The sequence below is a fragment of the Nomascus leucogenys genome, chromosome 21 (genome assembly GCF_006542625.1).
Source record: "Nomascus leucogenys isolate Asia chromosome 21, Asia_NLE_v1, whole genome shotgun sequence".
Lineage (NCBI taxonomy): Eukaryota > Metazoa > Chordata > Mammalia > Primates > Hylobatidae > Nomascus > Nomascus leucogenys.
In genome coordinates this window covers 76,608,685-76,620,947 of record NC_044401.1, presented here as the reverse complement: position 1 = coordinate 76,620,947, position 12,263 = coordinate 76,608,685, and the positions used below count along the sequence as shown (strand labels likewise).

The 12,263-nt window shown below is 43.4% G+C and overlaps 1 protein-coding gene across 6 annotated transcripts in view; it reads left to right on the top strand.

The window, feature by feature from the left end:
• Window positions 1-12,263, top strand: part of ATXN7 (ataxin 7) — a 144,070-nt gene that overhangs the window by 48,046 nt on the left and 83,761 nt on the right. For all 6 annotated transcript variants that reach the window (XM_030801503.1, XM_030801505.1, XM_030801504.1 and 3 more), the window contains 2 exons: window positions 179-493; window positions 727-795. In XM_030801503.1, the coding sequence (XP_030657363.1) occupies window positions 190-493; window positions 727-795 (373 nt within the window). In that variant the 5' untranslated portion in view covers window positions 179-189. The remainder of the gene's footprint in view (window positions 1-178; window positions 494-726; window positions 796-12,263) is intronic.

The window sequence follows — 12,263 nt, the reverse complement described above, 5'->3', positions numbered from 1 at the left end:
CGCCCGGGGCTGGGGGTGGCCTCGAGGAGGCGGGCTTGGGGGGCTGGGCGGCCATGGGGGCGCTGTCAGCGTGCCCCACCCGGTCCGCGGGCCGCGCACGCCGCCGGAACTCCCTGGCGCCTCCTTAAAAAACGGCCCCCGCGCGACTCTTTCCCCCCTTTTTTTTGTTACATTGTAGGAGCGGAAAGAATGTCGGAGCGGGCCGCGGATGACGTCAGGGGGGAGCCGCGCCGCGCGGCGGCAGCGGCGGGCGGAGCAGCGGCCGCGGCCGGCCGGCAGCAGCAGCAGCAGCCTCCGCAATCCCAGCGGCAGCAGCAGCCGCCACCGCCGCCACGGCGCCCACGGCCAGAGGACGGCGGGCCCGGCGCCGCCTCCACCTCGGCCGCCGCAATGGCGACGGTCGGGGAGCGCAGGCCTCTGCCCAGTCCTGAAGTGATGCTGGGACAGTCGTGGAATCTGTGGGTTGAGGCTTCCAAACTTCCTGGGAAGGACGGTGAGTGTCCACGCCCTCCTCCTCCCTTCACCCCCTCGCGACCCCCTCCTCTCTCCTCCCCTCCCCCCTGCCCCCCTCCTGTGACCCGCCCCCTCGAGGGGCAGAGATGCTGTCGTTTGCTGGGTTGCGGAACGCGGAGGTGCCCACACCTACCCCGTGCGTGCGTGAGTGTGCGTCACACTCCCGGCCACTGACCTGCCTCTCCCCTCCTCCTGTGTGTGTATATCTCCTAGGGACAGAATTGGACGAAAGTTTCAAGGAGTTTGGGAAAAACCGCGAAGTCATGGGGCTCTGTCGGGAAGGTGAGTCCAGCCCCCCTGATGGAGTTTGTGCAAACCCCTGGGAAGTTTCCTTGACAGTTCACTGGGGCCGGGAACTTCAGCCCACCATACCGGCTCCCCGTGCCTGCGAAGATGCTGCCTGAGGAGGGAGGGAGGGGGCAGAGCGCTTGGAAAGTTTGGTTTGGGGGCCTCCTGTAATAAGGAGTGTCCGGAATCCTTCTGTGACCAGGCAGGAGCAGCAGCATTGGTGATGAGCGCTGGGAACCGGCGGGAAGTTTAACCTAGATCTCTGCATTTCTGACCTCCTTACGGAGAAACACGAGTAGAGGAAGGAATTCTCAGCTTTGAAACCTTCCCACGAATGCTTAGGGGACATTTTCTGTTGGCAATCGAAACGAATTTTGAACTTAAAGATGATGCTTTACCTATGCAGTCTTATTTATGTAGGATTTAAGGTACAAGTTGAGGATGCTACAAAAAGATCATAACTTGGAGTGCAATTTGGTCAGTTTTTTTGCGAGCTGCCAAGATCACGGGGGAAAGCAAGCCAGAATTTTATTTGGTCAAACAAGCCTTTACTGCCCGTAGCTGGTGAAATCAGGGTCTAATTATTTGTTAGTTTTTAACCGTTTGGTAAAAAGATACACTAGGGAAATAGGGTATGCCTCCAAATGAAAATCAGGCCAGGTATCTGGAAACTGTCAGACCTTTTGTTGAGATTTTCTTTTTCTTTGAATAGTCAGCTTTTGCTGTCTAATACCTGCACTAGGCCTGGGCACACCGTGGTCAGAAAGGACTTCTGAAGTCCAGTGAACTTCGGGTTCAGTTTCAAGTTATTTTTTCAGTGAGTTAGGACGAGGCTGTGAGTGAGGTTTGACCCGGAATACTAAGTTTATAGTCCCCGAATGCAATTTTATTTCTCACTCGTAGCCATTTATTTTGCAGAATTTTTGTCTCTGGCCCAAAAGTAGGTAGAACTTTGGCAACTGGAACATTTTTAAGTCCAAAGTTTGCCCATTGTTACTGTCTTCACATTTCCTTCTTGCTTTTCACACCTGCTTTTTCTTCACTTAACTCTGTTTCGGTTTTTTTGAATTGGCCGCTCGTTAGCCTCTTGGCACTCGGAGGAAGAGTAATACCAGTGACAGCCCGATGAGAGCTTCCAATTGGAACAGATTATAGAACAAATAAGTTGATTTTTAAAATGAGAATTGCTATTTGAGGGTAAAGGAAAGCAAGGGAAAGCACAGGACTTGTTGATGATGTTGCAATAGGAAAAATCAGTTGCTAGTCCGGTTTTAGTGCTGAATTGGCAGCCTGCCTGGGCTTAAAAAATTAAAATCACTAGGTGGCAACTCTCATAGTAAGCAGTTGGAGTAGAGCTTTAGAGGACCTGACCTACTCTTGTTCTTAGTTTTCTTTCTCTGGGTGTGGATACATATCCCATAAAAGGTTTCTAAATCTGTGTGAAAACAAGATTGTAATTATCAATAATTCTGCTGTAAAGGATGAGTTAAGTATTAATGTGTCACTGGGTGCCTTGAGCTGAACAGGGACCCAACCAAATTGAGGGGACTGTACCTAATTTTTGCTATATGTATTATTTTCTGTTGGGATGCTTTCATCAGCGTGTTTTCCATGAAGATCTAAGATGTTAAACTACCTACTTGAGGTACAAAAGGGACATGGATCTTGTTAGTGTTTTGTTTTGTTTTGTTTTGTTTTTTGAGACAGAGTCTCGCTCTGTAGCCAAGCTGGAGTGCAGTGGTGCGATCTTGGCTCAGTGCAACCTCCGCCTCCTCAGTGCAACCTCCACCTCCCGGGTTCAAGCGATTCTCCTGCCTCAGCCTCCCGAGTAGCTGGGACTACAGGCGGCGGGCCACCACGCCCAGCTAATTTTTTGTGTTTTAGTAGAGAGGAGGTTTCACCACGTTGGCCAGGATGGTCTCAATCTCCTGACCTCGTGATCCACCTGCCTCCGCCTCCCAAAGTGCTGGGATTGCAGGTGTGCGCCACCGCGCCTGGCCCTTGTTAGTGTTTTTTAAGGGTTCCCCTCCTCCCCCTTTTAAAGCTGCTCTAACCATTTAGAGGATGCTGTAGCTACCAGGCCACTTGGAACTTACACCTGTGTGAGTTGAGACTGAAGTTTTAAATTCAGTCAGTTCTTCCTTTGTTTGTGACTTTGTGGATTATCTGGGGATATTTTAAAATCCAAGTTTGAGGATGTCCAGCACTCACTCAGTGGACCTTTATGTTCTCCTAACACACCATTGTAGGCCGCTTCAGAAATGAAAATACATTTAATATTATCAAAACTTATTAGACTATTATTCATTGTCTGGTTAAAATTATCAGCTACCAAGAAAAGATGTTTTGAAATTAAATCCATACTGATTCCTCTTGTTAAATTGAAGAAACGTGTAGATAAATTGATCATGTGAATGAATCACTGGAAGTCAGAAACGACTCTTTTTTTTTTTTTTTTTTTTTTTTTTTGAGATGGAGTCTGACTCTGTTGCCCAGGCTGGAGTGCAGTGGCAAGTTCTCGGCTCACTGCACCCTCTGCTTCCTGGGTTCAAGTGATTCTCTGGCCTCATCCTCCCTAGTAGCTGGGATTACAGGCATGCACCACCACACCTGGCTAATTTTTGTATTTTTTGTAGAGATGGAGTTTCATTGACCATGTTAGTCAGTCTGGTCTCAAGCTCCTGACCGCAGGTGATCCACCCGCCTCGGCCTCCCCAAAGTGCTGGGATTACAGGCATGAGCGACCACCCCAGAAACTCCTCATCTTGAAATATCTCTGGGAATATGCGCTTGACTTGAATTCTCCAATGTGCAATTTTGGACCTAGGGGTTAGAAAGCCTGGATGTGAGAGAAAGCTGCTTAACCTTGCATTAGTTATTTCATCTTTCTGAATATACTTTGCCTCTTTGGAAGATAATACTACCTACTTCCCAAGGTTATTGTAGGAGTTGAAATTAAATTAGGTAACATGTGAATGACTCAGTACACACTAATTCCTTTTAACTCTTTCGACTGCTGATAACCTGACTTCTTAATTCTATATTTCTAGGTACGGGAATTTTTAATCTGTGACCTTTGAAAAGGCTTCAGGGGGTTGTAGTTCCCCTGAAATTGTATGCAAAATAATATGTCAGTTTTCTAGGGTAGGTGTTCACAGCTTCCCTTGGATTCTCAAAAGGATCATTTACATGTCCCCACCCCTAAAATTCAAAACTGCTGAGCTAGGCTCTCTGCCTGTTTTTTCTTTTCACTTTTTCTTCTTGTAACAGATTACTTTGACCAACTCCTATCAGGCAAGACTACCCAGGGGTTAATGCTGTGGCAGAAGGTTGGAACTCTTGATTTAGATGGAGGGAAATTATTTGTGGTTTAGGTAGTAAACCTACCCAAGGCAAGACTACCCAAGGGTTAATGTTGTGGCAGAAGGTTGGAACTCTTGATTTAGATGGAGGGCAATTATTTGTGGTTTAGGTAGTGTATCATCCCTCTTCTGCCATTTAGCACAGGTAGGCAAATGTTAAGACAAAATTTGGTTATTGCTCAGAGGTCAACCTAGTTTTGTTTGCATTCTTGTATTGCCTTATTCTTGTTCTGTAATTTGTAATATTAGTTGTTAGCATGATTAATTTTGGTGGGAAGAAATTGGTAATACATTTTGACTTTTTGTTGTTGTTGTTGTTGAGATGGAGTCTCGCTGTGTCACCCAGGCTGGAGTGCAATGGTACAGGTGTGATCTCGGCTCACCGCAACTTCCACCTCCTGGGTTCAAGCGATCCTTCTACCTCAGCCTCCCAAGTAGCTGGGATTACAGGCACCTGCCACCACACCTGGCTACTTTTTGTATTTTTAGTAGAGACGGGGTTTCACCATGTTGGCCAGGCTGGTCTCGAACTCCTGACCTGAAGTGATCCACCCACCTCGGCCTCCCAAAGTATTGGGATGACGGGTATGAGCCACTGCGCCCGGTTGACGTTTTTGAAATGATTAAACTCAAAAGACAAATTACTGTTTTTTCCCCAAGGTGATTTGTGAAATTCCGGACTTCCACAAATTTTGGATTTGTGAAACTTAACAAAATTATGTTTAGATTGAATTAATTGGTACTAATAATTGATTAGGGTTTCTATATTAGTGCCTGAACATTTAGAGACCCTTAAAAAAATAAAAACTTTAAATGCCTTAGTTGCACAGCAGATTTTAAAACCTATATGGTGTCATTGTAGGAGTCAACAATGGTATTGGGAAAAATGTCATCTTCTTTGGGAAGCTGTTCATAACTTCTCTAACTGTTGTGTGGTATCAAAGTACTCTGTACTTTTTCTTTCTGCACTCTACACGTCAGCATTTCAAAGTCTGCATTATGTGATGGCTCCTTGTTTAGAGAGTAAGTTCCCTGAAGGCAGGAGTGTTGTTGATGAAGGCATATTCAGCTCCTGCACACCACTGTGCTCAGTAAATATTTGCCCCAAAAGTGAATAAGTAGAGCTACTAGGAAGATTGAATTGAGTCACTCTAGTGTGTGGTTCAAATGACCAATTTTTCATTGTATTGTGACTCCAAAAGAAGATAGTATTCTGTGTGTTTGTGTGTTTAGGGGGTGTTGCTGTATGGCCCCAGGGGAGGCCAGAAGCTTTCAGCACTTTTCGTTGCTCTGTCTTTAATATAGTGCTCCATTTACACTTTCCAGAAAGGGTACAGACAGGACATCACCTCTCTTATCTTTGATATTTAGGCAAAGAAGTAGAATAGCAACGCAGTGTGATGTCCACACTTGATGACAGGTGATTTCGTTGTCATAATTAACCTGAACATGATTGAGCCTGGGGCAAGATGGAAAAGTGCGTGGTTAGCACCTGTAGGCAACTAGAGTTCAAAAAAAAAAAAAAAAAAAAAAAAACACCAAAACAAGCTTGCTGGGGAGTTGGATAGTCTCAGTAAACACAGACTGAGTCAACAGAGTACCACCTTTTTTCTTTCCTAGGGGAAAAAAATGGTTCATGGTTAATTCATGGAAAACAAATAGGTGTTTGTGAAGTATTTTACTGTTAAAGGAACTACATTGTAGGTATAATATCCTCTCCCTGAAGTAGAGAGCATTTCTGTTTTTCTCTACGGTTTCTTTTGTCTGCTTTTCTCCTCAACTGTTTCTTATGGACGATTTGAAACATACAAAGTAGAGAAAATATTTTAATGATCCTCCTTGTATCCATCACACAGTTTCAACAAATAATGAGTCATGGCCCAATCTTGCTTCACCTCTGCCCTACTCCTCACAGTGAATTATTTTGAAGCATATCATTTCTTTTGGTTTTTATTTTCTGCTCACATGGACTTCAACTTATTTCCTGCAGAATGGAGGCTTTTTGTGTTCTGCACCTTTCTTTTGAGGCAAGTCAGGCTACCGTTCCTGATCCTCTCTGTGGGCGTGTAAAGGTTCTGCAGATGACAGTACTTGCAGTCTGCTTATATCTTACGTGGAGATATAAACCAAGCCTCAGACAGGAATCGGTAAAATCCAAGTTCCCTGCCTCAGCATCACCTTGTGCTTGTTGAACGTTAATGCACATGTAAGGAGCACTCAGGTGATTTGTTTGCAGATTGGCCACACTTAAGAAACACCTCCATAGATGAGAATCAGCGTGGCCGTGACAGTGGGCAGTGTCCTTGCTGACAGCTCCTGCGCGTGACTCCTTCCCTGTAAGCTCTTCACTAACCCATAGGTGCACGAACCCCCAGAGACCCAGAAAGACCCTCCTGTAGCGGGGACTTTTCCCCAATTGCGGCGTGTGGGCCAAATCTTGCCTGCATGGTTTTTGCATTGCATTGGTTGGAATAAAAACTCAAAAGATTTCATGACATGTGAAAATTATATGAGACGTCAATGTCAGTGTCCATAACTAAATTTTATTGAAACGTAGCCACGGGCATTCATTTACTTGTCTATGGCTGCTTGCTGCATACAATGAACAGCAGAGTTGACTACACACAACAGAGACCGTATGACCCACCAAGCCCAAAACATTTACTATCTGGTTCTTTACAGGAAAAGTTTGCTGACCACTGTTCTGATGAGTTCCTTGGTTGATAAAAGGAAACCCAATCTGCAGAATTGCAGAATGCGATGTTATTATTCTTGAACTATTTTGAAGGGGAGAATCTTCAAAATAATAAAATCTGTTAGTCTTAAACCAAGAGTTCATTCAATATTAAAGAAACATGTTGAGTTAGAAGGAGATAATGGAGAGTAGAAAGATTTCACATAAGAAGGTTGCTGTCTTTGTCCACTTTTATCATTCACTGTCACTTTTTTTTTAATATACTTTAAGTTTTAGGGTACATGTGCACAACTTGCAGGTTTGTTACATATGTATACATGTGCCATGTTGGTGTGCTGCACCCATTAACTTGTCATTTAGCATTAGGTGTATCTCCTAATGCTATCCCTCCCCCCTACCTCCACCCCACAACAGTCCCCGGTGTGTAACTTTTTTATGGCATACACGTGTTTGGGAGCAGTTCACATACAGAGCACGATTAGCGCTGTTATTGCCCCAGCTTCCAAGAGCCATGGACCATGAGAATGGTGCCTGAGTTCTATTAAGCCCCTCATGGTATGTAAATATGCAGGAGAAAGAGTCCAGAACTTTCATGGAATTTCCATTCAAATTCTCCAGATCGCTGCCCCTGAGCTGGTTTAAAGAAGCCGAAGCCTTGTTATAGGTCTTAGGAGTTATAGGAAGAATTCACTGGGAAACAAATCTGCATTTTGATTGGAGAAGAAGGCAGACAGTGTTCTTTAGGCCCCGTATCTTTACAATTTTGTGCTTACTGGAAGGTAACACCTGGCACAGTCCATGCTGAATTTCTGAACCCTCATGTTTCACAATTCATGGAGACCATGCACATGTTTCCATATGCACAGTAGGATGGGGTTCCCAAGCTGTGTCCAATTTACAGTTTTGATTGGTTCTTGTATACTGTAATCTCAGGAGCGAAGTATGAGGTATTTATGAATCACAATCCTATGATCTAGGTATCACCATTATTTCCATTTTACAGATGAGGAAACTACGACTCAGCAAAGTGAGGTAGCTGGCTAAGATCACAGAGCATGTAAGAGGCCCTGTAACCTAGATCTAACTACTCCACTGCTCACATGCTTAACCATTCTGCTGTTCCGAGCACTTTCCAGAATGTGCATGGCTTTTCATGAGCTTGAGCAGGTCACCCTAACCTTTGTTTTTCTTATCCTTGTCTAGAAATACTGACCTTTACCAAAAGCCATTTTTTTTTTAAGTAAAAATATCAGAGCCTTTTTCCTTGCTGTGCCTTACAACAGTCGGTGTGTTGTATTTAGTTGTTCTTTTATAAAATTTTTTCTTTGAGGGGGAGGGGAAGTATGTGCAGTTTGCATTAGAAGTAATTGGCTTTTTAAAAAAAGATTAAATGAAAGCTAAGGTTGCAGCAGATAGCAAACACAATCATCTGGGATTTGTGCCATTAAAAAAAATTCCTTTAGAAAGGGAGAAGTGAAATTTCACTATTTAAATAACATTTCAGTGCAAGATTGCCTTTAATCACATTGATGTTGAAAGTTTTTCTGGCAGTATTTCTAATAAATGTGCCCCTCTGATTATTAAAGTATTTTTTGACTTCTAAGGAAAAAAAGAAGCCTGTTAGTAGACTTAGCAGTTGGAGTTACTGTACTTTTGAGAAAAAGGCAGAGGGTTACATTTATATTCATCTTGTACAGCAGGGATTATAATAAATGAGCAGAAGAAGAACGATTTTTGCATTTCAGCCACTCATAACGTAAAACTAGATTAAGTATTCTTGTTCTTCTTTGTAGTAAAGACCCTGCTAGCATGAAATGCTTTTTTGTCTTGTATGTAAGCATATGGCAAGGAAAAAGCACTAGTTCATTATCAGTTAGATTCACAATCTTAAAACAGAAACTATTTCCCTCCCAGGTTATACAGATGTTTTCCATAATCTTGAACTCCAGTCATGCAACAGAAAAAAAGGTAATGCTTTTAACCGGTGGTCCCCAGGCTTAATATTTCAAACAAGAAAGCTTCAGAAATAATTTGGGGACTCCAGACATATGGTTGCTGGCAATTTATATGTACTTACCCTCAAAAAAGTATGAGAACATTGTTTTGGAATAAACGACAGTCCTTTAATTGTGAAAAAGTTTCACTTTAGGAAAGACATATTACATTGTCATTATTTTTTTCATTTCACTATGGTCTTCACAGAGAAGAGTATCTGTTTTGGTGTTTGAGTACCATAGCTTTAAATCATTATTTCCAAAAGTGTGTTCCAGGGAACCCTGTTTCTGTGTGCTCTTGGTTGGTGTTATGCAGAAAAGAGGTTCCATATGGCAAGTTTGCAGAAGTTAGCTTTACACAGAGGCAGTTCTGGGAACTCCAGTTCTAGAATTAAGCCTGGGCTCAAATCTAAGCTCTAGTAGGTAAGCAATTTGAAGGAAACTACATAGCTTTACTGAGCCTCACTTGACTCAGGTATAAAATGAGAATAATGCTGGTAACTAATAGGGGTTGGGAGAATTAAACGATATAATGCAGGTTATCAGTAATGAAAGCAGTGTCACAAGCTCTCCTTAAATCAAGTCATCAGCCAGGACTGTCGGAAGAGCAGCAGAAAGTGAAATGCCAGTTTTGCTTTAGCAGACAAGGTGTAGGCAGTGAGAGGAAACTCTGGCATGCCCAGGATGACATGTACAAGATGACTTTCCATAATCTTGAACTCCAGTCACGCAACAGAAAAAAAGGTAATGCTTTTAACCGGTGGTCCCCAGGCTTAATATTTCAAACAAGAAAGCTTCAGAAATAATTTGGGGACTCCAGACATATGGTTGCTGGCAATTTATATGTACTTACCCTCAAAAAAGTATGAGAACATTGTTTTGGAATAAACGACAGTCCTTTAATTGTGAAAAAGTTTCACTTTAGGAAAGACATATTACATTGTCTACAGGATGAGTGTAGCAAATGAACTGCAGTTTTTTTCTTTTTGTTTTGTTTTCTTTTTTTTTTTCTTTTTCATTCTTTTGAGACAGAGTCTTGCTGTATTGCCCAGGCTACAGTGCAGTGGCATGATCCACGGCTCACTGCAGCCTTGACTTCACTTCCTGGTCTCAAGCAGTCCTCCCATCTCAGCCTCCTGAGTAGCTGGGGCCACAGGTGCACACTACCATGCCCAGCTAATTTTTGTATTTTGTTTGTAGAGACGGGGTTTCACCATGTTGCCCAGCTGGTCTCCAACTCTGGAGCTCAAGAAATCCTCCCACCTCAGCCTCCCAGAGTGTTGGAATTACAGGCATGAGCAATCATGCCCAAACCCCAGTTTCATGCCTTCTTGGACTCTAGTAAAAATGGGAAGTGGGAGGTGACATTTCTTAGTTCCTCCTTTAGCCACCTCTTTGATTTGCAGAGAGAAGCATGATATGGGTATTTACTTTTTCCTGCTTGTGCAGAGTTGTACTTGCTCATCTTCTGGAAGCCTGTAGTTTGTGCTTCTTTATGCTGCTGCTTGTAATGAATTTCAAACCGCCTTTTTTCTGGGCAAAAAAAGGTAAATTATAGGCAACGGAATAAAGTCATCATGAAGGTGGGGAGTGGATCAGAAAGATAAATGAGGATACTACTTACATGATATTTTTAATGCGTGGTGATAGTCATGGGGGTTTTTTGCCTGTAGAGGGAATTTAGAAAATTGGCTTTTCAGTTCTTGGAAATTTCCACTTTAACTTAGCAGTTCATTTAAATTACCTTGTTCTTTTTGGAAACTATATAGAAAGATTGGTTTTAATGGAAAAAATTATTACAGAAGTTAATACATGCTCACTGTGAAGATTTTACTAATAATAGAAGTATGGAACACAGAAGCCATCATTCTGTGTAATCCCACTCTGGGCCAATTTTGTATTTTCAGTTACAGGATTTGGACTTAGGGCAAATCACACTTGATCAAGGACACCTATGTAACTACTTTGGGCAGTTACTGGTAAGCAAAACTGAAACTTGCCAACCTGGTCATTTCACTTTCTGACCAGTTTCAGGCTGTGTCCTTTAGTAGGCCTCAGTGTATTTTGTTTATTTTGTGATTACTGCCTTGAGAATCCTCTGACTGTTTTGCCTTAACTTCACTCATTTAGCTTTTATCCCATGTTCTCTGGGCCTCATGCTAGGCTAGAGTCTGAGGATACAACTCCGCAGAAGGTGAGAAAGCACAGTCCTAACTCCCAAGTCAGGCAATTGGTCAGCAGATATTTAAGTGCCAGGTTTTCTGATGGGTGTTAGGGATAGAGTGACACAAATCAAATGGAGCCCCAGCCCTCTAGGGAAGTGAGACACAGTAAATACACGAATATTTCCAAGGACTGTTGAATGCTGTGAAGTCAAAGTAGGCTAATGAGTTGGGGTTAGGGGGATTCTAACTAACATGATCAAGGAAGACTTTTCTAAGCATTTAACATTTGAGCTGAGACCAGAATGCTGAGAAAGAAGCAGCCACAGGCTGGACGTGGTGGCTCACACCTGTAATCCTAGCACTTTGGGAGGCTGAGGTGGGAGGATCACTTGAGCTTAGGAGTTCGAGACCACCTTGGCAACATAGTGAGACCCCATCTCTACAAAAAAAATTAGCTGGGTATGGTGACCTGTAATCCCAGCTACTCAGGAGGCTGAGGTGGGAGGATCACTTGTGCCCAGCAGGTTGAGGCTGCAGTGAGCTGTGATTGCACATACTGGACTCCAGCCTGGGCAACAGAGCAAGACCCTGTCTCAAAAAGTAAAAAAGAAAGAAGCAGCCATCAGATCATCTGGAAGGGGCACTCTGAGAAGGGAAAGGGGAGGAATGTAGGGAAATAATGCTGACAAGGTTAGATTGCAGAGGCCAAGGAAAGGAATTTGGATTTAAGTGTAATGAAAGTTGGGAGGATAGTTGGTGGTTAGGGGTAGCTTCAGCAAGGGAATGATCTAAATCGTGTGAAGATCACTGGCTAATATGTGGAAGGACTGGCTGACCAGGTTAGAGGTGATAGTGGCTTAGACTTTGCTAATGGCAGTGGTAATGCAGAGAGGTTATCCTGTTCAGGATATGTTTGGAGGTGGAGTTTACATGATTTGATGAAAAATTGGATGTGGATGAGGGAGAAATAGAAGAATTGGGATTTGGGGCTTGAGCAACTGAATGGTACCACTTAGTGAACTGAGGAATGCTGGAGAATGTGGGAGACTAAGGGTCAGCAGCTCTGATTTTGGCCACACTGCTTTTGACGTACTTAACTGGGCATTCATGTGCAGCTGTGGTGTCAGCAATTGAATACACAATCTGGAGCATGGTGGAGCAGCCTAGGGTGGAGACTGGGTCAGTCTGTATCCTCAACATACAGAGGACATGAAAAGTCGTGGGACCTAGGTTTGTTTCCTAAGAT